General features: G+C 40.3%; 1 protein-coding gene across 1 annotated transcript in view; it reads right to left on the bottom strand.

Annotated features, from left to right (window-relative positions):
• The window catches only part of MGAT4A (alpha-1,3-mannosyl-glycoprotein 4-beta-N-acetylglucosaminyltransferase A), a 59,677-nt gene extending 41,889 nt beyond the window's left edge, over window positions 1-17,788 (bottom strand). Inside the window, exon 1 of the mRNA XM_010217824.2 lies at window positions 17,506-17,788. Coding sequence (XP_010216126.2) covers window positions 17,506-17,599 — 94 coding nt within the window. The 5' untranslated portion in view covers window positions 17,600-17,788. The remainder of the gene's footprint in view (window positions 1-17,505) is intronic.
• Window positions 17,789-26,686: the final 8,898 nt, after the last annotated feature.

Raw genomic sequence — 26,686 nt, 5'->3', positions numbered from 1 at the left:
CTGCTAAAAGAAGCACTACTTGCCACATGAAAAGCACCATGAAAGCATGGCAAGACATTATTTGTCTTATCAGTCAAGCAGGCTGACAAGTGTATTAAATCACAGGCCATTTCCAGAACTGGAAGCAGGACATGTTGAACTAAGGTGACTGTATTTTAAAAAGCAGGCTGTAATTTGCTTGAGGGCTCTGTGGCTGCCTGTCTCCAAAGGCAGATGCAACAGAAAAGAAAATCAGGCAAGGTTTTATGACCTTTCCATATCAACAACAGACAGCGGAGTCCTCCTTCAAAGCATAAATGGGCTAAGCACTCACAGCAATAGATCTGCTCCACAGAGGAAGGACAGATCACCAGGCACTAAGCTGGCACTCGTGAAGGGGACAAGGCAAGTAGAGAAGGTGCAGAGTTTCAGCACATCATAGGCCTGATTTGTACTTCCTGCCTTTACCAAAGGGCATTTTGGAAACTGGTGATAACCATTTCAATGTTGTTCTTCCATCTCCAGGGTTCCTCCTACCAAAAACCAACCTGGCATGCACCTTTTACTAGAAGAACAACAGAAACCAACAAACCATGTGCCACAAGCTCTAGGTGTCCCTGCTTGAGCATGGAGGTTGGATTAGATGATGTCTAGAGGTCCATTCCAACCTCAATCATTCTGTGATCTGAGCTACAAAGTAAAATTTCAACAGCAAATGGCTCATTCTTTATGTACCTTGTTGAAAAGTTATTAAAATGCAATTAAATAAATGCTTGCATCTGTGGGAATACACAACAGTAAGTACTAATCCAGTCATTTACCTGATCAGTCACTCAAAGCCTTTTCCTGCCATTAAAAAAAGCCCTATCCTGATTACTGTGATGTCATGTGTCAGAGACACTAACAAGCTTCATGAATTAATTCCAGTTACACTTGCATCAAGAAAGTTAATTTACTAATTGATGCAAACTAGAGGGCTTGGCGGGCAGAGATCATCCGCACCGAGATCTATATAGAGTCAGTAAGCGTGGGAAGAGCATGTTACTCCCCACTGAGTTAGGAGTTGTCAACATGCCAGTCAATTTAATCTGGCACTTCTATTACAAGAAGGTTTCTTTATTTTTCTTACGTAAGATGTAAAAATAAGTTCTGCATTGGCTCTACAATGAGCTCAGATCCTTTAGGTGATGCATCAGCTCATGTTGGGAGGTACAGCAGTATCCAACCAATGACAGCACCTGCACTGATCCACACTTCATCCCCACAGGGATGTACAAAACATGTATTTGTTGAGACAATGCTTGACCTATAATATCCAGGTGCCCTTCAAGCTAGGACGTGTATCATATCACCTGACCTAGGAGTCATCTTTCTGCCTTATGCCCAGATATTCTTCTTAATCAAAATCTTCCTCTGCTAATATGCAGCAAAAAAAAAAAAAAAATCTTTTTCAGTGACAATCAAGAGAAAGAGACTGAATTCTTACAGTAAATCAAACAAAACTCTTCCTACTATACTAAACAGCATTATCAGACACTAAGCCTACTGCATATAGGCACAAGTCATTACCCGGCAAAGTCAAACTAATCTTCAATGGTGCTTACAAATCAGAGGCTGTTCTTCTGTCTTGAAACTGCCTAAAAGTGCATAGAGTCCTTGAAGGGTTACAATACATTAACGTGGATGACTACTGTCTACAAGTTAATTAGCCTCCTTGCTCCTTAGTGAAATGAAGCTCTTTATAAGCAAGTTATGATGAGTTATGAAATCTGAAGCAGAAAAGTAATCAGCCATGCAAATACAGAATAAGGCAATATACTGTAAATGCTAACAACAGACATGCTATATATAAGAACTGTTAAGGAAACTGGTCAAAACCAGCCCTACATTGTATTCTTTTGGCCTTTTTAGTTGCAAAGTTTGCAGATATGGCTATTCACAAAATTATTATTTTGAAAGAATTAGACAACTGCTGTTTTGCAAATTTGCTATTCGATGGAATTAAAGGCATTAAAGTAAGAAAGATAATTCACGAAACTAACATGCACTCTGCTCATCACAAAAAAAAAGTTTTCTTGCTTCACAAAAGAGTATAAAAGCACATATTGTAAAGCAAGGAGGCAAATCATTATTTTAGTCTAATTTTTAGATTTAAATTGTCATGAATTTTTGCCAATCTGGTATTTCAATCTGGTAGAACTATTCATTACCCTTGTCTTGCACATAGAAATGCATTTATTAGATTTTAAAGTATTATAAAATAAATTCTTGTTTCTAGTAGCATTTGCTATGAAGGACAGGTCTTTTCAAATGACTTTTTCATAGCTTTTCCTTACTTAATTTTAAAAAGGAAAGAATTTTAATTATTTATTCTTTCCTTGTAACTTGTTCACAATTTGCACTTCAAATCAGCATAAACAAAGACTGTTTTTTGTTCTCTCACTGATTCTAACACACCAGCACACGTCTGAAGTGTTTGCTTTGAAATTTTTAGGGCCTGATCCAATCAAGGTCCAGATATTTTTGTTTAAACATTCCTTTTCAGCAGGAGCTGAAGTTGTTTTCACTAAAACTGTTAACACATCTGAATGTGATCTTTTATAATATCTCCTGCTAAAACCTTTCTATTTTGAAATGCAAATTCCAGAATAGATCTACTTGCAAACATGTTGTTAAAAAGGCAGTACCAAACAGATGAGATTCCTGCAACCTACCTTCCCCCATTTCCCATAGATCTTTAATAAAAATATACTAAATGTAACTCAGCAATAATAACTGTTAGAGAATAAAGTATCTTCCTAGAGAACTACGAAAATTTTGATATACAAACTTTGTATAAGCAGTGAAAGAATATCACTGAAAGTTACAGCATGGGAAGGTAACAAGTAACCTCAGATGTTTTCAACAGTACAAAGTTATTAGAGGCTCATATATTGCAAAATTCTTTTTTTTTCGGTAAATGAAGTTGTTAATTCAAAATGCAAAGGCTGCAAAAATGCACCATAAAATCATACAAGCTTGAAAAATCACACAGAAATCATGCAAGTTTGAAAAAAATGTAAACCTTCCTTACTATTTTGCAGCTTCCTCCACATGAAATTTTCAAAGGATTTCATGATATAAACCAGGGCCATTTTTAATTAAAAAAGGCAAATAGACTCCCTTATAATAATAATAGATTATTGCATTAAACTATCCTTCTATGAATCCCAAGTTATTCAAGTAAAATAGAGCATCAGTAGCTTCATTTTTTCCACTGATACTGCACCTTACACCAACGAGGCAGAATCACATCACTTGCAAAGTAATAATATGAGAGAAGAACTGCAGGACACACCTGAGTTTGCATCAACCAACTAATTCCAGGAGTAGTTTGTCCTCTATGACTTGTCCCACAGCACTGGCAGAAAAATTACAGTGGTGCAACTGGCCGTGCAGACTTTGCTCCACTTCTGTCCTCATTTTTAAGCAATTCCTTGATGCAGTAGAAGGGATACTCCAGTCCTTCCTCTTTCCTCAGTAAGAGATTCACTTTTCTGGTGAATACATGCACATTCACTTCTGATTCAAATGCAGATTAGACCACAACAGCTTTCAAATATTTTTAATCAAGGAGAGTTTGTAAGGTGAAGTGTTTATATTTAGCTGCCAAACAAGGGCAATAAACAGCTATGCAACATCTCTGCCATATTTCTTTTTAAGATGAACGATCGCTTATTTTATTATTCTCTTTAACTTCAGGAGTTAACAGACCTTCTCAAATCATAAATCCTGGCTGATGGGCCTGAGTACATGGACACGAACATTTATGTTCACCGGCTACTTGAATCACCTCTGAGCAGCTCTTAGCAACAAATCCTGCTGGACCCCAAAGGAAAACACTTGTATAGCTTGGGCCCACTCAGGGAGTAAAAACTAAGAAGCTTCAAAGGAAACAAAATTGTCATCCTCATCTCCTTCTGTAACCATTCCTACTTCCTCAGTACACATGTAGATCTCAGAAGGATCACTGAACTTAAATGCATGTAAAGTGCTGATGAATGATTTTCCTGAGGGGCATTTTGGTAGCTGGATAGAACAGGAACAGTTCCAAATGATTCCACCTCTAACAAATCACCTTTGCCTCTCTATACAAATTGTACAATCCAGAAAGGTCACAATCTAGAAAGTTTTCTAAAATGCTATAAAAATCCCACTAGGACACTGTTCTCAAACCTCAACAGATGAGAGCTGACAGAGGCTCTGAACATTCTTTGGACCACAGGAATACCAGGAAAGCCAGACACCCACGACTAAAGAGGTCAAGTCAGAAGAAACATATGGTGTTCTGTCTGTGCATTGGCTTCAGACAATAAGGATAATTAAACCCACAATTTGCTTGGGAAGAGTTATTGGCAGCATTTTAGCTGATGCTCTTTTAAAACAAAACCCAACAAGCTACAGGAAGGGGGAAAGATAAAGAAATCTAACATTTGCAGTGTCTTTAGCTTGATCTGACTGTTAATCTAGCTAGTGTTTTTATTTCTTTGCCTATTAAATGACACTGTCCAGGATTCTGCAGACTAATATAATCCTTAGGGCTTTCAGGTGCCGGCTATTTGGTTTTTGTTTTATACTCCATTTCAAGAAGCACTGCCGACTGTTACTGCAATTCTTCTTTAAATGGAAAGTGATATACAAAGGTCACTGGAATCACATGCTAAATCAGTCCCACAACTAGCAATCAGCATTTTAACATGTCTCTAGCCCTGAATAGAAACAGCAAGGAATTAATACAAACTTCATACATTGTATTTACAAAAAGGCAAGTACTTCAAGAAAAGCAGTTCTGACACAAATTTCCCCCTTGCAATGCATCTGCATAGAGTTTATAAAGATAATATAAGAATTCCTATGCATAAGGGAAGTCAGCTCATGCAATACTACAAAAATCAAATATTATATTAGATTTGCAATATCTCATGCAATTTTCTATATCTTCAGGGCTTTTTTAATATCTTAAAAGAAGTTACATTCAGTTCATTAGAACAAATAAAGATTTCTCTTTTGAGGGAACATGCTTCATTTTATTAAAACGCAACCAAGAGACCAAAAAGACGACACAAGCAATGCTTATAAAATACACTCTGCTACAAACAATGGTTCTAGAATAAAATCAGTGAGGATTGTTTTACTTTTCCACCAACTACATTTCTGAACCAAGCAAGTTCAGTATCTTACATTGTAGTTTGGTAAGGAATCAAAGCACTTAAAGCTTTACACTTATCTGCTTTTTTTTCCTCAAAATGGGAGGTGTTTTCAGCTACTTTAAGTTTATAGCATCTTCCACAGAGTTCACCCCAAAAGAACAAATAGCACAAAGAGTTCCATCTAGGAAAAAATAAAATAAGATCTTAGAAGAACATGCAATACATTGAATTTGCATGATTTGGATATTAACTTTTTAGTGTCACAAAATTACTACCTTCAAATACCCTTTGACAAAAATCTTCGTTTTAATATTTCTTACTCACATAACATTCAACGTACAACAGCACAAAAGAAACTAGGAAATGTTCAATAGCAAAGTAGTATTAACTCAGAAATATAATTTCCAGTTGCATGTTTTACAAAGATTACTTTGTTTTTAAATAAGCTACCAGTTAAAAAGCTGTGCTACAACTCAGAGAGAGGAAAAAAAAAAATCAAACAACAACAAAACACAAACAAACAAACAAACAAAACACTTATGCAGAGCTATTGCTTAAGCAAGCATGAAGTTCCAGTTGGGTAAAAGTCACAATCACAGCATTGACACACACTTTGCTTTCAAGGTATGTTTAAGTTGAAATCTAGACTGTATTGTTGTTAACACTGAAAAGCTGAAGTACATGCTTTTAGGAAAGCATTTACATTGCATTTTTTAAATATACAAAAAATAAGCAATCCATTCTACATTTGCACAAAAAGAGCTTTATTAAGCATACATGTTGCATCCATTTTAACATGCTTACTCCTTTCACTATACTTTTGTCTCATTTAGTTCATATATATCTATATATTTTGGTATCAGTAATTGAAACCATCTTCTGAAAACTACATATAAAAGCTAATTAGGCTCAGTTCCAATAACATCTCTGACAAAGGCCATGCAGACTCCAGCAGCCTGGCTTTGCAGTAATAGCTAGCTAGCTCTGTGTGCTATTATAATTTTAACCTTAAATATAATAATGAAAGCTAACCCTGGTAGAGCACTGTGCTTTCATATCTGCCATAAGAGAACAAGAGAGACAACCCTTTCACCTGCATTACCTACAGAAGATTTGCTGACAGTGTAAACAAATGTAATTACCCTTTAGGAAATTCAACTCCTTGCAGTCAGCTTTAGGAGAAGAAATCAACTGTGACATCTTGTGTTTCTCTTCAGACCTTGAACAGCCAATATTTTCAGCTACTTTCTACAAACAACTATGTGCACTAATCTTAAGATATCTAAACAAAATACACCTGTGGTCCAGTCATCTTAAACACTTGTTTTTGTTTTAAGAAATACTTCTGTGTATCACCTCTTTAACAAAATTCTAATTCAAAACACTATAAAAACACTTGAAAGTAAAAGTTGGGTCTTCGATTTTGCGTTTTATAGATTCAATAAGTAAATTAAAATTGCAAAATGGAGCCAAAAGAGAAAAAAGTCTACAGAGCACCATAACAAGAACATTTTTTGTTGAAAATCCAAATACAGAATGTACAAACAGCAAACTATTTTTCCAGATCAATTTGGTAATCACTCAAGCTTCCTCTAATCATGTCAGTTTCATCTTGAGAAAAGCCTGAATTCTTTTGTGTAACCGATGCCCCACATCTACTTCTTGCTTTGACAGCTACACTTATAATTAGATTTTAAAATTAAGCAGGTAAAGTTTTAGTCAAAGGTGGCACAGATTATTCCTGGTAGTCATACAGTAATACACATTAGAAAATTCAGAAAATCAACTGATATGAAAACAGCTCACTTCTTTCCCTTCTCCAGCTATCATTACACACAAGTAAAACTGTTGTGTTGCTAACGTTATACAGTGTTAATTATACAACTGGAACCAAGGCTAGCCACTGCCTCCTAAGATGCCTCGTATTCATGGACTCCCTATTTCAAAGGATAAAAATCACAGATTCTTGTTTAAAATTTGAGATTAAGGTGCAAGTTCTAGTCCACTCACCCAGAAAGCATCTGTGCTAAGCAATTGCTGGAGCTCAATCTGTCATCAATATTCTGGAGAGTCACTACAATACAGACGAACAGAGCTGCAAAAGCAGGTAGCCAGGGTTAGAAGGGATCATCCTACTGATACGCAGTTGGGATCACTGGTGATCATGCTCAGGCCTATAATCATGGCATTGGAACAATCAAAAACTGACCCCTAGCTGAACACCTGAAACTAGTTTTTAACCTCAGTCCTCAATGGACTCAATCCATTCTATTTGTTTAGTCAGCATTTCACAGCCTTATCTTTCATATGAATTAGCAATAGCATGAAAACAAGTTAAAAATGATGTCCATTTTTATGTATTTTTATATCATACTTTCCACTAGAAAAGCCTCCAATATATTCAGTGTGAAAAAACTAGCCATTTTAATTAAAATGTTGATTTGACAGTTATGTGGGTTTAGTTGTTTTCTCCCCCCTCCCCCCATTATATTATTCTTCATGTTATTCAACATTAGCTGCTGATGTAACAATGCCACATGGAAATGCAGTTCAAATAAGTTTGTATTGCAAATGGGCTAAGACTTCCAAGCAGAATTGTAACTTTGCTGTTGGTCCCTTCCCTTACTTAAGGACAAAATTAAGGGTTTGTGGAAGTGGCTCAGTGTAGGAGCCACTCCTGAGGAAGAAGAAATGCAAGAAGCATCATTTACCTATAAACTCCATTTTAATATTATGAAGTGAAATATTTTTTTCTCTATAGGAAAGATTTTTTTGCTAAAATTATGTTCAAAAACCTATTTTGCATTATAAAAAAATGTGGGTGTAAAAGGCCTGTGTCTACTTTTGAAAGATATGAACAATAGCATCATGAGCTTTTATTTATAAGTGTTCCATTACATAACCTGTTATTGCAATATATGTACAACACTTCAATCGGTGAGAATGAACAACAGACTGTATCAGCTAGCTCAACAGTTTCACTTATATACAGTTTATGATAAAAACAGCAACACCTATTTTTACCTGAAAAAACTTAACAACAGCTGCTATATTTATAATTTCATTTTTAGAAAAGGAAATTAACTTCCCAATAAATAACACTGCAAAGCAGCCATGAAGGCTTCTCCCTTGTATGGTGCATTTCACAACAAGAAATCCATTGCCAGACACCAAACAAGACTAGATGCACATTAAAGCAGGCAGCTTATGTGCAGACTTTTGCCAGAATCAGCAGGCTATTCTCCACTGATTTAGAAGAGAGCAAATGCAAAAATACATCCATGAACACACTCATAAGCAGTTTGCCTACACTTCTAAGCACCTGCCCTCACTTCTGCATCACCACGTAAACCCTCATGCCCACCCTGCTTCTCTCCTTGGACATTTATTTCTTCCACATCTCCCCATTACACTTCCATTACTCAGCTACCTGCTTCCCTTTGCTTGCTGTGGGCTGAGCAGGGGCTGTCCTCTTCCTCGTGCCCCATTTCCTCAAAACTTGCAGGAACATGGCATTGCTGAGAACACCAAATTGAAACTAAGCAGCACGGATTAAAGAAATTGTTATGGAGTGACAGAAGGGAGGAAAAAAAATGAAAGAATAGAGAGGCAGGCTTTAAGACAGAAAGAGACTGCAATGATATTTTAACATTTCAAATGTTAACCACAGCCATCTTGCTTTCAGTATGTGTTCAAGTAGATAGTTTTATTATGACTATTATAGGGAACAAGGAAAAGTCATAGGCACTACTCAAAAAAACACTCAATGCAGGGCACTTCATAAGAGTTCTACTTTCAATTGATTTTCCTACATGACAATAAACTCTCACTACATCCAACGCAACCTACACATAACTAAAGAACCACCAAACTGGGTGCTACTCTGCTCAGCTCTTCAAAATATAAGAGAAAGAATAAATTCTTGCATCTTCTTTTAGCTTATTCCTAGTCAAAATATGTAAAACTAAGTTAGATATAGTTAGACTTAAAGCAACAGCAATAAATAAATATAGTGCAAAGCATTGGTCTCTTTTCCAGTTTCTTGGGATTTTATATATATATATATATATATATATATATATATATATATAATATATTTTATTAAATATTATATATATTATTTATATATATATATAAAATAATGTGCTTATATATATATATATAAGCACATTCATATCAATGCAATTGCCTCCTCAATAAAGCTATGCAGAGGAGAACAATAAAAGAGAGTCCTGACCTAACAAAGGTCCTTTCTGCCCATGAAGGTATATGTCCTATTTACATCAGAGAAGATCGCAGGTATTCCACTGTCAAACTCCACACCACATGCACAGCTATACGTTCTCCAGAAACCTACCAGGTTTGCAGTTGACCCCTGTGAGGCATCCCCAGACCATGGGGACTCCTGTGCAATCAGTTGATCAGAAACTAGTTACTTAAATACACACTTATATAAAGCTTCCCAAAATTGCCACCATGAAGGCCTAAATACCCCATGTGACCAAAACTGGGGGTTCTGGTCATCTAGGCAGCAAGAAAGTGTCTGTGCAGCACCATCCATGTAGGGTTAACTCAGACTCTGCATCTGAGGAATTTCTGCCCTGACCAGATTTCCATGAAGAGAAAGACATTATGTTCGGGCAAAACCAGAAGTATAGTGCCTCCAACCCATCTTCAAGAACTACTTTAGGTTCACATAATGTTTGAATATTCAGGGTTCAGATTTTGAGAGTTGAAATGCTGCATGTTCTCAGTTGTATTAACTCAGCAACAGATCAATGTGGCACAGGAGTGGCTCACAGGGAAACAAAAAGCGTGACTCAGAATGAAAAAGCAACCATTCAGTTTTGACAGCCTGAAAAAGCTCCTGAAAACTCTAATGTGATTTACTTCTAGTACAGAATTGTCAATAACTCTGTTCTGGAAGTTGAACCATTCTTTGCCTTCCCTTCTGAAGCCAATAAAAGCTTCATACAAAGCAGCAATTACAAAAAGAAAAAAATTGCTTTCCTAAATTAAAATAAAATTAGTTAACAGCAGAGGCTTGGTCAAATGTTCCCATGTTTAACACTCCAGTACATTAGGAGAAAATTCAGCTTAGCAAGAGATAACAGTGGTCAGAAAATGTGCTACAACCTCACGATTACTAACATTATATTAGGAGCTGAAACTTCCAGATCCTCCAAAAATTTTGGAAACAAATTGAAGTGCCATGTAAGTTTGATTATTGATTCTGCATATGCCAGTGGGTAGATGTGTTCCTTGCTGATTTGTGCTTCAGTGACTGTGTGCTGAACAAGCTCAGCTTCCAAGTACAGACTCTTTCCAATCTGTCCACTTTGCAAACAATTCAGAATCAAAGTTTAGTCCTGCACCTGCATGGCTGAAAATTAACAACCACCTCATAAGTCATCATCTGAGCCCATCAGATTTGTTACAATCAAATCTCTCTCCAGTACCCCTACAGTTTGCCTCTAGGGGCTGCACAACTAAATAGGAGGACTGTTTATTTACAAATTACTTTACTCATAGCTTGCAACGGAAAAAAAGATCTAGTTCAGCCTTTCTCTGTGGTGCCACGATAGCAATATTTAAGTGAGACAAGTGAGGAGAAAAAAAAAAAAGTTAAGTGACAATAAAATATTAAAACTAAGTAACAATCACATGCAAAAAGAGGGTTTCCTGTTGTGTGATGGACAGATACCACTTTTGTAGGCAGTATCAGCAGAAAATAACAGAAAGCTATGTGAAAGCCAAGGAGACATCCCAAAAAAAGAGCTGGAAGCACAGCACTAGAAGACTTTCTAGAATAATCACTTTTTAGACAAGGAAGGCTGGAAGAAAGCCTTGCACTGTGAGCAAGGAACCACCTCCTAAGCACTTTCTGCCATTTTATGGAAAATGAAAAAACAGTGCATTATAAACAAGCAAAACTACACTGTACTCTTACCAAAGTTTTGCCCTAAAAAGGAACAACTTTCAGAATTCTCATTGAAGGGATTATGTGTAAAAAAAAAAAAAAAAGCTTTTTTTTGTTATCCATACAGCAAATAAAATTCAGACTACACAGGGAGAATTCGGTTTGATGAATGAGATACTACTCTGAAAGGAGGTGGGAGGAAATGACACTTAAAAACAAGCAACTTTCTGAAAATTATGCTAATTATATTTTCATGGCTTCTATGCATAGAAAGGTCTGTGAACATTAACAATAATATGTTAAGCTGCTAAAATACAAGAGACCAAGCGGTCACCATAATAAGGGACAACTCCTGAATTATCTTCCTCAAATGTGAATATTAGTCACTAATGAAAAGCACTGACATGTCACTCTCACCATAAGAAGTGACAAACCTGGCCAGGGCAAGAATACGGAGCATAACTTGGGTTAGAAAAGATGTGCAGAAGTCATCTAGTCCAGCCTCATGCTCAAAACTAGCTTCGACATTCTGGCTTCAAAGTTATATAATCTACCTCAGCTGTAGCTCTTCCCCACCTTTGATTTTCCTGGTGTCAAATTTACTAAAAACAAACAAACAAACAAAAAAAACAAACAAACAAAAAAAAACAACAGTACAGCTCACTTTTTCTGTGTTAGCCCAGGTCTCTGTTGGTACCAGGCACGGCATTGGTGACTGACTTCTCTTTGCTGCTTTAATCTGCTTTTAAACATTCCTATAGAGCAAATTCCCCAACCCTTCCAACACCATACTCCAGCATGTCACCAAACTCTTCATTAGAAGCATCTTGTCCACTTGACTTCTGCAGAGTTTGTCCCAATCCTCCATTCATCTCCATTCTTGACTGCCTCAGATTTGCAGAAAACATTTGTAAATGTCAGCCTTTCAGCCAAACACTACTGCTCTTACAAGCAAGGTGCAACTTGAAATTTAATGTGCACTTGCTGCTTTCACCAGTAAATCTGGGTGGTAGAAAGCAGAAAACCCAGAATAGATCACAGAAGAGCTACTCTTGCACACTGTTAAAAATGTAAGGGTATATCTATTGGTAACTACTCCAGAAAGGGAGTGTTAGGTAAAGAAAGAAGATAAATGCTGGCTTACAATTCAGGACAAATGGCTTAGGTTTTGCTGCTAAGTTGTTTCGGTGTGAGCAGCTATGTCAGAGGCAACTGTCTTGCTAAGCTAAATTACTCATGCGATATCATCTGCACGAGGACAACAGACTGTTTTGGAGAAGTCAGGCAAGCATAAAAGACTCATGCTAAACAGCTATTAAAAGAACTCACATAGAGCAGAAGCAGCAGCTTTCCACAACTCTGAGGGCTGGCCCACAATCAAAAACAGCATCTCAAACTGTTAGTATATAGTGTGGCTAACACTTTATATACTGTAGGAGCAAGCAAGTTTTAGACACTCACAAAAAGTTGTGCTAATCTAGCTAGCCCCTTACTGAAATACAGGACAAAGGGTTGGGGCAGTGCTACACAAGTGCTATGATAGCTGTGGTCTGCCTGCCTGAGCAGCTGATGCATTTGTTTCTTCCACTTGATTCCTCTGCACTTTCATTGACTGCAAGGGACTCACGATACCATGTCAAAGGTACATTGCTGACTGGCCATCATGAAACTCAATTAATATTTCCAATATTAATAAGACATAAGCAAACTTATTAACTTCAAAAAACAAACTTGAAGTGTATGTTAGACTAAAACTTCAGTAATGCTAGTGTTAAAAAGAAAAAGGAAACTATTTCCTTTCAAATCAGCTCTTAGAAGATCTGCAACAGCATTTCTAAAGGAAACCAACACTTCCTCTCTATGCAAAAGAAATAGACTTTGTTCACATTAAACAAATTGACATGAACTGTTATACATACTTTCTAATTTACCGTTCCATTCCTTCCTTTTCCTTTACTCCAGCTCCACGCTTCCCCATCCACTGCCCATTTAATATTTTTTGGCCGATTAGTCTTAATGCACATCATTGTGAAACCGGCACAAAACACTGACAAGAGAGCGGGCAGCCAGAAGACTTTAACCAGCATTTACTCCAATAACTTCTTCTAGGATCAAAGTATGAATTACAATGAGTTATGGCTGCAAAGCATTTAGATGCATCTCTCAGATTTCTATTCTATTTTTAAAGAAAAATAAGCATAGTCATTGCCAAAAAAAATAATTATTTCCTCTCCTCTCTATCCCATTTCCTCTATGGTTCTGTAGAGCTTTTCTCCTCCAAGAAGGAATATTTCTGGTTCTCACTGCAAAATTTCACGTAACTGATGCCCCCATACTTAAGTTAAAGTTTGAATTATCATTCAGCACTTACAATTACCACAGCTGAGCATCACAGTAAAGTTATTCTAATTTCATGAAAATAGAAGAGGAAAGACACAGCAGTTTTATTATACAGATCAGGCCATTTAGTAACCTCTCCAGAGGAGAGAAAATGAAATCATTAATAGCAAGAAGACAACAGTAACTCCAAAATTTACTACAATGGTTGCTACTAAAGTAGCTCCCACTCATTGCCTAAGCATGAGTGAATATTCAGCAAGCCTAGAAAGCTGCCTAACTATCTCATGAGCTGCATGTGAGAAAAGGCTCTTCTGCATGGAAAAATGATGGCAGTTCCGGACTGCTTGGGGAACCACATCATTTAGACAGCCCTGAAGGGATGAGTTGCCTCAGATTTTCTGGATACATATTCTGTACAAGTTCTTATTACTTCCAGCAGACAAGTGCCATGCATAAGGCACTGTCAATTACTGTCTTTCAACAAGCATAAGCAAGCATGCTTTGAACAAAAACCTGAGTTTTTACTAAAGACAATAGGGTCAGGGTAGAATTTCCATGTGGGAAGCAAGTGATAAAGTAGATATATATTTGCTGAGAAAGTTCCCTCTATGTCATCAGCACTAATTTAGCTGAATCCTGCAGATTCTCCAGCAGAATTCTTCTGGATCACTATGTATTCAAGCTCAGACTACTAGTTGCATTAAAGACAAAGCATCAAGACAGAGCATCTGTACAGAACATCACATCTTTGATGAAATTTTGGAGTATAATAGGTACAGAGAAATATCTTGTACTAGCTGGATCTTCTTAAGAGCAGTATACCTTTAGGATAAAGAAGACTATAATTCAGTAGCTCAAAAATTAGGTGTTGAAATCCTGCAACCCTGCATAGGTAAACAGTACTGGAAAGCATGATCTGGTCACAATAGATGATGTTAAGCATAAAATTGTTATTTGTAGAAGAGAGTAGTCCTAGGAGGTATTCAAGGACCTTTTAAGTTGTACTAAAAATCTGTCAATATGAAGTAACAAATGAATGGCACTCCTCAACGCAGATTCTTTAAAAGTGCTTTTTTAATGCTCCCAAGTAATCTCCATTTTGATAAGACTAGATTTCCAAATTCTGTATTTCATTTATCAATTAACCACATCCAAGCCTATTTTTAACACCAAAAAAGCAGACAAGCAGCCTTACAAATCCTTTTCACAGAAGGGTGTTTTTCTCAGGTATATTCAGGGTTTATACTACTTTCTTACTGCTCCAGCATTTCTACAGACCACATGGGGTCCAGGAAGTGACAAATATCTTGTCCTAATTTTGAAGATACCCTTCAGAGGTAAGAACTTATTCAGTCGACCTTCTCGGAACACAGTTAACTTTAAACACAAAAACATTTAATTGGCCATTTCATCCAAATAACCTTTCACAGGACAGTTCATTGCTATTTATATAACCTGGCCACCAGACTAACCTAGAGTCATGTTCTTCCTAGCAAAGGTAGTATTTACTTCAACTCCTAACAACTTTTCATCATATCCTTACAGTCTGTAGAGCACTGGTTTCCAGAGATAAATTTTGTTCCTTAAATTAGTATCAAAGTCTGTACCAGCTTAAGATGCCTGAACACTACTTTGTACAAGTATGTTCACAGACAAGGACCACATATATTTATTACAGAAAGATAAGATCTGCAGAAGTACCATAGCACATCAATCCAGACTTATCACTATTGTGCAAATGGTTCTGCTTTTTAAATGACAGTCATCCAAGGTCTTTATGCAGCGGTTTCTTAGTTCTTCAGTTAAAATGAATCGTCCGAAGAATGGTTTAAGGTTGTTGGAGTAAGGCCCTGTGCTTCTGTTTTTAAAAAGCAAAATTTGCTTGGTTACCACTTAGAAACTATAAATTTGTAGGGTTGCTTTTTGTTTTTAAAATTCTAATAGTATTTCCTTTTTAGCACTTTTTAAATGTAGATATATTTTTCTATCCTAGACCAACAAATGCCTACAGGAGTCCAGCACATACCACACAAATGTATTTTAAAAAAAAAAAAAAAGTAGTAAAACCTCAGAGCATCTCATGAGTAGAAACAACTGCCTTATTTGCTTATAACTGAGTCAATGTGAAATGAAAGAGTAATGAAAGAAAAGATCATCCCATACGGCTTATTAAATAAACATAAAATTATTTCAAGCTTAAAAAAATGAATTCTTAAAGTGCATACATATATACACACACCCATATAGATATTCCAAAGCTTTTCACATTGGCGTGGAAGCGTCTCCAGTTTAAAATGTGGTACTGAAAACAGCTCAAAACTACGTTAGTCTTAGACTTAGTTTCTTATTAATTCACACAGATTGTCTACGTCAAAAAAAGTGAAATGAAATTAAACACTTTTATAAGTATAATTTTTACTTGAAGGAACACCTGAAGATTAAATTGCTTATAGATCATAGTTACATAACTGCAATTCATGATTACTTAACAAATTGCTGACATCTTGTTACACTGACTTTTACTTCACAAATTACCATCTTACCGTTCAACAGGAAGACCTGGGGAAAGATAAAAAGCCTAACTTTTACACTACCATAAAGGAAGTATTTATTCTGAACAGTCAGATGGAGAAAAAAAAAGTACCAAAGCCAGACTTGTCTGACCAACCGAAACCTAAATATGCACTGACTGTTGCCAAGTAACATATAGACCTGTACTGTCTCAACAGTGACCTTTTTTTAAAGTGAGAAGAGAATCAGTAACAGGAAGTTTAATTACAGAATGTGTATGATATTAACCAAAATTTTTTAAAAAAGAAAAAAGACAATAAAACCTTTATTGTCAGTCTTTGGCACTTTTACCTTCCCGTTGCAAATTACCATCGTACCTTACCACAACCTCAAGAACCTTCTCTTTGTACCGATTTGTGCATTCGCCTAGCCTACTGACCAACTGTTACAGCAAAGATCAGACCACACAGCATCTGCTTCTCCTACAAATGCCCAGTGAAAAAAATAGTCAATATGCCACAGAACTCATCTGCTTCTTCCCAAAGGATCTTTGTCATTCTTCTTTTACACTTACAAAAACGGCTGCAAGCTGGTTGTGCTACAACAGACGGTATTCCTGGAAACTCGCAGCCCGCTATCCATATTGGACCCAAAGCACAGCTGAAGACAAGGTTCTCAGCAGAACAAACCATGCAACGACCTCATTTAAAACAGAACTGATTTTAAAATTACTTTATCTTTGATGGACATAGCCTATTATTTTCAAGAGATTAGTCTTCATAAAACAAATATCCTACTTCTAGAAACCATTACTGAACAAGTTTGTTTGTTTTCCTGAAGGACAAGCCCAAAACATCTCATTCACCATAAACAGTTCTGACCATCAGAAAACCAGGATTTTCCAAGGTTCATCGGGAGTGCAATATGATTAACAAACATATATAAAAAGGAAATAATGAAGAAATGTCATGTATAACAATTATTTCATAAGATCACTCATTATATTTCCTATTACTTGGTCAACTTGTTCATGTTACAGCATTCCTTAAATCATACTCCAACAAGAAACATTGTACATTTCATTCAAAGACAGCAAGAAAAATATCATTCAACGATGTCTACTGGCCATTTGCCTTTACCAAATCATTAGGGAAGATAGGAAGCAGCATCAAAAACAAGTCTCCAGCCTAGTTCATTGGCCATATGTTATAGGAAGAAAAACAAAACACCCAGAAAAGTCTGTTTCTTCAAAAGCCATAAACTAGATAAAAGAGCTATTCAGTATGAACCAAACCCAAAGTCAAACAGCAGGATTTGATACTCTTCAGAGAATTTTTAAACAAAAATATTCCCTTCAGTTAGTTTTCAAAATGCACTAGTGGGTATTTCCTCACTAAGGCAATTGTATGTTGGCTATCTCTGCTTCAGAGATACTTCAGAGATGCTTACAGATTACTAACACACAGCAACAACAAATATGCTGTACCATTTATTCCTGTGACAAACACTTGCTTGGGGCTTTTGAAAACAAAGCCACAGTTTGTTTTCATAGCCTTTTTTCCTTACCTTTCCCATTTTGCCATGCAGTATACCAGGACAAGCTGAGGAAAGTAGTGATGAATACTAACACGGTGGCCACAGTTCCATTTCGGAGCCTCATCTCATTTCAGCATCACACTTGTTGACTTTCTGCTAGCGATGAGGAACTGCTGGGGTTGCTGTAATGAAGTCAGCTGAAGTCCACCAGCAGCAGCAGCTGGCCCACAGCAACACAAACCGTAGCTCTCACATATCAAACTTCTCATAAATCAATCCATTCCTAACTCAGCTTTTGCTCAGCCTTTTTTTTTTTTTTTTTTAATCACTTTTGGTAAGTTAACTTCTCTGTATTCTTCTGGTCCTGTTTAAAGAAAACAGAAATGTTAAAAGTTTAAGACAAAACAATATTTACTTGAGATCCTCACATACCAAAATAGAGCAAAGAAATGCTACTACACACTCATTACTATGGCCTGCACACACTGCCTTGGTCTCAGCTCAGGGAATAGCACTTGTTATATTAGTTTGTCCTTTTCCTCTAGAACCGCCTGCATCTGGAAGAACTGCATTTCACATGTATTTGGTTGATAAAGGACAAACACACAGATGGCCTATATTACAATTCTACCATAACCTCGAGGCAAAATCGGTTGCCACACTGGCAGATACGAGAAGACTTTCAGGAAGCGAACAACTGGAGGCCCATTTTAAGTCCTCACTTTGGCAAAATCCCTCAGAAATCAGTGAGGCCTAGTGCAAGTGCAGTGCTGGAACTACCCACTGTAAATCGAGAGACTAGCATTTTAAACACCATGTTTAAATCTACATCATTTATCTTTCTTTGCTCAGTACAAAAAGTATTTGACCCATCCACAGCCAATTTAACTGGCTAAATTCCTAGATAACTTCAGCTAAAGCACAGATTACAGTCACACATGCAGACATTCTTCAATCTGTAACAGCTGGCAGCGATGCACAAAAAGCATGAAAATATCCTACTATGACCATATCACTCCCGCCTCCCACCACACGTGAACAAGGGCACAGTACAAGGTTATCCTACAGCTCCAGTTTGTCCCAAATGGAGGTTCCATTTCCTAACTAGGAAATCCCCAACTGTTCCAATGCAGTCAGCATCCAAACCCATTATCCTAACCAAGGATGACAAAGAGAATAGGGGAGTAAATTAACCCATGCCCTGCTTTTAAAGAACCAAACCAGCTGACATTCTTTCAGGGTGCTGCCTGTTTTCCCTATGACGAGTTCCCTCTGACACAGGTATGCAACCCACCAATAAAGAAAGACTTGCCTTTCTTTTCGTGAAATAAACTGCCTTTATTTTCAGGAAAATTCCCGAAGAATTTTCCCATTACAAATAGTCAATCTTTCCCCTGGGCATATTTACAACAACAGCAGAAATATATTTATTTTACTACGTTGTTACCAAGATATTCAGGTCAAATTTGAGCTACTACAGTACACCTTTACCAAAGAATCTAGAAACAAGTCAGGATGAACAACAAGTGTGGTTCACAACAGAAAAGCAGACATCAACAAAGTTATAGAACCATATTTTTTTTTGTGTTCAAATTTTGCTTACAACTTCCAGGCTGCAAGAAGGGGTTACCTTCTGACTATGATGATTTACTTACATACTTCATGTACAGTGCTAGTAATGAGCTTTGGGCTTTGAGGAATTTTATGCACAGGACTTGGACTTCAAACATTAACTTGGGAATCACCTAGAACATATGAGGTACAGGATAAATGCGTGTATGTGGGAAGTGGACAAAGTAGACAGTGAAATTCAGCAAGAAACAAAATAATGAGCAGGAGCAGAAAGAACTGTGCAAGGCTTTACGAAATGGGAAATCTGAATTCAGTACAACGAAAGATAAAGACAGCTGAGAGATATAAAGAAAACTTACACAGAAAGCACAGCATGCCAGGAAATATCAGCAGGCACAAACACTTTGAATAGGAGCTGGACACCATAAAAGTTAGAGGGGTAGACAACAGTAATTAGGTCAGAAGACAAAAGTCTGGATGCACTTTAATAGCAAGGATAGAAAGGAATCTCAAGGCTCCAAAGCTTCATATAGCCTGGCTGCATAAACAGCTCAGGTCATTCCCGACTACTGGAATAAGCGACTAGGACACTGACAATGCCAGTGACACTGATAGTTTAGCAGCTGCTCTGAAGCAGGGATGTCTCAGCTCTAGCCTGCCTTAACTGCTATTTACTCTAGCGGCAGTCGCATCCCTCCAGAGCAACTCAAGTGTACACAAAGGAGCAGGATACAAGCCAGGTGGATTATACCAGCAGGGGAAACATACAGCTGGTCCAACATGCAGCCAGGCAGGGCAGCCAAGAAAGTAAAAATGCCATCTGATAATGCAAGAAAAGTGAACTTCCTGCCTTGCCAGAAAATCTGTGCGTCATTTTTACATTTGCTGCCATAAAATCTAGAAGTTGTTATCAGGGCTTCTCACTGCAGCTATCTAAAGCTACAGAAAAACACCACCTGTAGGGAAAGAAAAAAAAAAAAGAAAAAAGAGAGAGAGAGAGAAAAAAAGCAAGAGGAAGAAACCAGTAGTAGAATGACTAAACTACAAGCAAGCATGCACAAAACTGTATCAAATTAAAAATTATCATGGTTTTGAGTGGGCTGGTTATGCTTTTATCCTTATTCTCTGTACATTTTATGCAATGCCAGGAGTCTTCTGGTTCTGCACCCTTCACCTACTCCTCTTAACAGAGGCATCAACAGCAAAGCTACAGTTTAACAGCACTTAGATGATTATTCAGGTATTTCACTACATCAGACTGCATACATCAAGGCCATACTGGTACTAGAAGCATTTCAACACGTACTAGAAGCATTTCAGCTTCTAAAAATTGATCTAGCTAAGCCAGCACAAACTCACATGCAGATGCACATAAATTATTTAACCCCCAGGTGGTCACTTTAGATTTGCTCAATAATTTACACCACAAACTAGGCTAATTTAGCCGAGGGGTAATCCACTTTAAGTCTATGTTATAGCAGAGCATAACTAGATACACGAAGCCTGTGAAAATTCCCAGCACAGATACGGCTTCAGCCTCGCCGCTGCCACCAGGAACGGCCGCGCTAGGTGCCGACGGCCACGGCACTTGACATCTCGCAGGCAGCACCCTACTGAATCACGCCTTAAATAAACTACGAAGTTTCTGTGTGTCCCCAGACACTCCTGCGACACGTACAAAGCACCGCTCAGACGAGAGCAGATCCCCCCATCCGCGCGGCGCGCGCCGCCGCCGACCGTTAGCGGCCGTTACGCGCCCCAACCGCCGCGCTGCCACTGCGCGCAGCCGAGCCCCGCCGTGGCGGAGGGGGGGACACGGAGACGCGGCGCGTCTCGAGCCGGCCATCTGCGCTGCCCGTCTCGCCGCCACCGCCGCCGCTGGGAACCTGCGCGGCGCCTGGAAGGAGATTTTGGGAAGCGGGGCGAAGGTGGGGGCGGCGGGGCGGGGGGAGAGGAAAAGGGAATGGAAAGCTGCAAACTCTGCTAAAATAAAAATAACCCCCCTCGGGGCGCGCAGCGCAGCAAGAGGGGAAGGGCGAGGGAGGGAAGGGGCAGCGCTGTGCCAGCGCCCCGGCTGGGCCGGGCAGGAGGAACGGAGGGAGGGCGAGCATCTCGGCGCCGCTCCGCACCCGCGGCGCCCTGCAGCGCGCCCCGCCGCGGGCCGCGGGCACCCTGGGGGCGGCAGCAAGTCCTGCGACGAGTCGCGACCCTCCGCGACACGCCACGCAGGTGCGGCTGGGTGTTGAAGGCAGCGCGGGGAAGCGGGACGGCCCCGCGCCTCCCTCCCCACCGCGGCCACCCCGGCGTGCGGTCCCGAAAAGTCGGGGGAGGAAGGGTGACACAAGGAGAGAGCGTCGCCTTGGCTGCGAGTCCGCAGCCGAGGGCTCGGCGAGCGCCGCGGGAAGCAGGACGCTGGCAGCGCCGCTGCCCAACTCACCTGCGCGCTGCGCTGCGCTCCGGCAGGGGGAGCCGCGGGCGGCGGCGGCAGCAGCGAGAGCAACTGTGGCAACTCCCGCTCCCCGCCACCCTCGTCAGCGACGCGCGACCGCCCCCCGCGCCCGGCTCCGCGGAGCGGCGCGAGCCCCGCCCCTCCCCCCGCCGGCGGCCAATGGGAGCGGGGGCGCCGCGCCGCGCTGCGGCGCTCATTGGCGGAGCCGCGCGTCGCTCTCGCCGGACATGGCTATAAAAGGGCTCAATCTCGCGAGGCCTCTTTCAGTCGTTGCGGTCGTTGGGTGCTGTGGGTGCGGTGCGCACTTTCGTTTTTAAGTTCTCTTTTATTTTGTTAAGCCTGCCTGTGCTTGTGAGGCCGCTGTTTGCGGTTCTTCCCCCTGAAGGAGGCAGCCCCGGAAAGGCTTAGCAGCCTGGCACCTGCTTAGGGTGCTTCACTCCTGAGGAGGACATGGTGGTAGCTGCTCTTGGCCTGGGGCACTGATGGAGAGTGAAAGGGCGCTTCGTGCTCTTGAGGGGAAGTTGAGCTCGGCCCATGGCTTCCTGCTGCGTGAAGCATACAGCAGGCGCTTATGCGCATGTGGGGCTCATGAAGCACCCCTGTGGGTGCTCATGTCTCCCAGGGCAAACAGCTTGAGTTGGCCTGTTGCTTCACAACAGTCAAATGCTTGGTCTTCGCCACTGCCTCATCTGGATGTGGGAAGAGTGTTCTTGTTGCCATGGTGTGTGTTGTGCTCAGGAAGTCTCATTCACTAGCTCAGGTGCCCTGGACTGGGGCAGTGTTTTCAGGCTCTGCCAGCTCCCGATGAGGTTAAGCAGCATCTCCAGGTTAGGGTGAGATGCTCTCATGAAAACCATGTTCTTCCTGTGCTGATTGATCAGCCCTGTTCAGTCCTCTCCCACCTTTTCTTCCCTATCTTCTGTGTGATTTGGACAAAGTGTTGCAGAAATTTTTGCTCTCAGTTAAGGTTCTTACCTTGGCTATGGTATGGTAGTTCCCCACCAGAACTTTATAATCAGTTGTCAAGTCTTTATGTTTAAATGGTGACATTTAGAAAGTTTCTATAATATTTTTTATTCTTTAACAAAAACATTTTATAATATTCTTGCATGTTCAGACAACTGCCAGGCAACCCTTGGTGATTTTGCAAGCTTGAGAAGAAGAGATTGTGGCAACTCGCACTGAACACATGAAAATGGGCTCAGGATTTGCAAATTCTTGACATCAAATTTGTTCTACATATTTTTTTGTTAAATAAATGGGGAGAATTTATTGTGCATGTGCTTCAGATCTGCTTTTTGCGAAGTGTTTTGTTTGTTTTAAAAAACAAGTACAATGGGTGTACGCAGATATGCATGCATTCATCTTCTACAGAACTTCTGTAAAGTCCCAAGAAGCTAAGAGCAGCAGAGCTGTTGTTGTTTGCCTTCAATAAATTAGTGTTGCTTAGGGATGTGGTTTTTTGTTTGTTTTGATTTTTTTGTGTTGGGGGGGGAAAAAAACCATATTTTTACCTGAAAGTGTTTTTGTCGGGAGAGATTACTCAAGTGAATGTGCTGAGATGAATTTAATGGCAGTTATTTCGAGATGACTGTCTTATCCTTCCTGTTTCTTTCAGTGATTAAAAATTTGCATTAGGAATGTTTGTCAAGTGGACCTTGACAGTATCCTATTAACTATTAACTTACCCAGAGAAATACCACTTCATTGTTTGTGAATTTCTCAGTTTCTCTGGCTTCTTGCCCTGAAATTAATTTCATGGGAAGGAAAACAAAGTTCAGGATAGAAAAAAATCCATTACCCTTGCCCATCTTCAACAAGAATCAAGTGTCTCATGGCAGGTTCCACTGTTGCATGTGTAGAAAAATTGCACGGAGAAGGGAAAATGTGTACTTGCCTGAGGAGCGGGGACAGTTCAGCTGACACACTGAAATGTTGCTCCCTTACTTGTGGGGATGGCAGCCCTCCTTCGGGCCTGGCCAGCTCTGAGTGCCAGCCGATCTCCACAGGCTGCATGTTCTTTCGCCCTGAGTCCATGGGAGTATCAAGCAGAAATTTAGTTGGAGAGACTTAATTCCCAATGCTTCATGTTTAAATGCAACTGTTAAGGTGTGAATGCTGTAACAGGCAACGTGGAAGGACTTCAGAAGAAGCTGTTCTAAAATTGTGAAGCTTAAACCCTAAAATGTTCCTCATGAAAAGAAGCCTAAGGAGCGTGTTGTTCTGTACCAGCAGTGTCTAACTGTGGTGTATGGTTGTGTTTTGGCATGGGGAATATTTCATGCTGTGATTTTTGCTTTGTTTTGTATCTATTCTTATTTTTTGCACCAGGGCATTACCTAAATATCAGAATTAAGAGAGAATGGTGAAAGACACTGTGATGCTGTCATGTGTGTCGCAGTGACTCCTGGCACACCTGGTCGCTCTGCTGTTACAAAGCTGCAAGACTGTCACCGCTCATTGAATTTGGAGTTTTTTGTTTTTTGTTTTTTGTTTTTTTTTTAAATCTAAACCCTCCTGTTGGCTCTTTTGGAAGAGTGAAAGTATCATTCTTGTCATTTCACAGTGCTAACCCTCTGGTTTTACTAAATGTTAAGGAAGATGCAAGGGGAAAAAAAAAAGAAAAAAAAAAGGTTGAGGACCTTGACAGTGGGCAGTGGAAGTCTTGACGGTTGCACAGTGAAAAACGGCGATCTGAATTGTCCATCTGCTGACTGACAACTGCTGCCTGTCTCAGAGGATGCATTCGCAGCCTGATACTCACCTAGTTTAACTGAGCAAACCTAGCACTGGAACAGGAGATGAGCAGAGCTGATGGGAAAGGGAAGGGAGGCTTTAAAATCCCCTCGGGATGAGTAGATAAACTGATGCCTGTATCTCAGGCAAGCTTGATGCTCATTCAAATTCAGATCTTGTTTTTATAGACATAAACCAAAACAAATGGGTACTTCAGCAACAGAACTATTTTGCAAAAACAGGTTTTTTTTGTAATGCTGTAAACTTTTTATCCATGAAGCTGCTAGTTGTGCAGTTATGTATTAATGTGTGGCCTGGGTGTTACCTATTACAGCGCTGATACTCAACAACAAAAAAAGCATGTAGAAAATTGCATTAATTTCACTGTAGCTACAAATGTTTAGTACCTGGGAAATTACCACATTTAAACAAACATTTATTCTGGCCTTTCTGGGAATGCATTATGAAATAATCTTGTTACATGCTGTCATGCTGCTTCTCCCCACAGACCTGCGTCTCACTTGCAAGCCAGGTGGGATGGTGCCATGAGGAAACTTGAGGATTCCTTTCCGGTAGGCAAATTACCAATGGACTTAAAGCCAAGATGGCAGAGATGAAATAGTTTGTCCAAGAAGTCTCCTGGGGAGGTGGGGATACAGCTTGATCTGCAAACTCTTGTTGCTCTGCACCAGCCTCCCCGTTTCACTTGTGACTGGGGTAACATTGTGAGTCATAAATCCCTCTGCCCTGTGATCCAGGCAATGGGCTTGTGCATTATCCATCTTCTGAAATAAGACACTTTTAAATGTGTTCCTGCTGTCACGTAAACATAAAACTGGAAGCCATGGCCCTTGTTTTGTTTCAATTGCTGACAGTAAGGAGGTCCAATCCCTGCGTTAACAACCATCAGAGGTGTTTTCTATTGAAAAGACATTTCTGATAGTTCAAGCAAAAGGAAACCATGGTAAGAATAAAGGGTTCTTGTTGCCAGCTCTTGTGCCATGTGCCAGTATCATGCTATTCTCTGTCCCAATTTGTAATCGTAGTGCAGTTCATGGAAACTGAGGACTGAGCTTAGTGCATTGCACATCATCCTAGGCAAAACACCCTGAGAGGAAGTTCCCATTCACTGATCCTGGCATATGTGGCTGGTTGATCTGCTGAATTAAGGAATCAGCGGGTGAAAGGAGGTCTGAATGAGGCCCTCAGTGAGTATAGGCTTCTGAAAGTGGTAGGAAACTGATATTTTTTTTCTAGTGAAAATAAATGTAATTCCAGACAGCACTGGGAAAGAGTCTAAATCAACTTACAAAGGTGAAAATAAGGTAGTTTGAAAGGGTTGCTCAAAATCTGCAATGTTGCCACACACATAGCTCAGGTGCTGAGAGGGTGCTGGCCCCTGTGTAACTCTTAACTTTATGCAGAAATATTAGAATCTATAAACATAGATATAAACAGAATCTATAGATTCTATTAGAATCTGTAAACATAGATGTAAACATAATAGAATCTGTAGATTCTATTACAATCTATAAACATTTTCTAGCTCTGCCCACTGCAGATGCCCACGTATGCACTTACAGCATGCCCAGCTAAGACTCTATTGTATTCCCTAAAACTGTGGAGATTTGCAGAAGCCACAGAGCTTCTAGCCCTCTGCCTGCTAAAGAGCGCAGAAGAAAACTGCCAGCTCCGGGGGGCTCCTGGCATGGGCCCCCTCGCCAGGGCTGGCTGCGCTCGCGCTGCTTGCTCGGCCTCGCCGCACTCCTTGTGGAGCCCGGCCTGGCTCTGCCTCTGCAGCGTCCTCCCTGCAGCGAGGCAGGGCTGTGCGGGCAGCGCCTCAGCCTGCTTTGCCGGAGCCAAAACCACCCGCCAAGCGGCTGCTGAACCCGCCTGCGAGGCACCAACTCCTTCCGGCGCTCGCCCCGCGGCCAAGGGGATGTGCCGCTTGCTCTGCCCAGCACCTGTCCCTGCCTGCTCTGGGAATCATGGAGTCATGGTGGTTGGAAAAGACCTTCAAGACCATTGAGTCCAACCGTACGCCCTTCACCACCATGCCTGCTAACCTCATCCCTAAGCACCTCATCTACACATTTCTTGGACACTGCCAGGGATGCGCACTCCACAAAGCTCCACTCTTAACTCCCTTGCTAGCAAAGCTTGGCTCTGCATGTCCCCATGCAGACCGAGCTGCAATAGGGCAGTCGCTGCGCCCTGTGTGCTGCTCACAAGGGCAACAGGAGCCTGCGAGGCTGTGCTGCCCCACCGGCTCTGCAGGCAGAGGAGCTGGGCATGGAAAGCTCCTGCATCTGCTTTCTTGCACCTTCACTTAATGGGAGATGAGAGCAGGGGATGGCAGAGCAGGCATGCTGCAAGACAGGGGCTGTTCCCAAGGGTAGGCAGAGCTGCCTCTCCTTGGACATGCTGGTGGTGGACACACTCTGCGCTCACAGC

This window comes from Tinamus guttatus, unplaced genomic scaffold, assembly GCF_059628265.1.
Source record: "Tinamus guttatus ecotype Peru unplaced genomic scaffold, ASM5962826v1 Tinamus_guttatus_pri_ptg000002l, whole genome shotgun sequence".
Lineage (NCBI taxonomy): Eukaryota > Metazoa > Chordata > Aves > Tinamiformes > Tinamidae > Tinamus > Tinamus guttatus.
The sequence above is the reverse complement of the archived record's forward strand: the minus strand, read 5'-3'. Positions and strand labels throughout refer to the sequence as shown.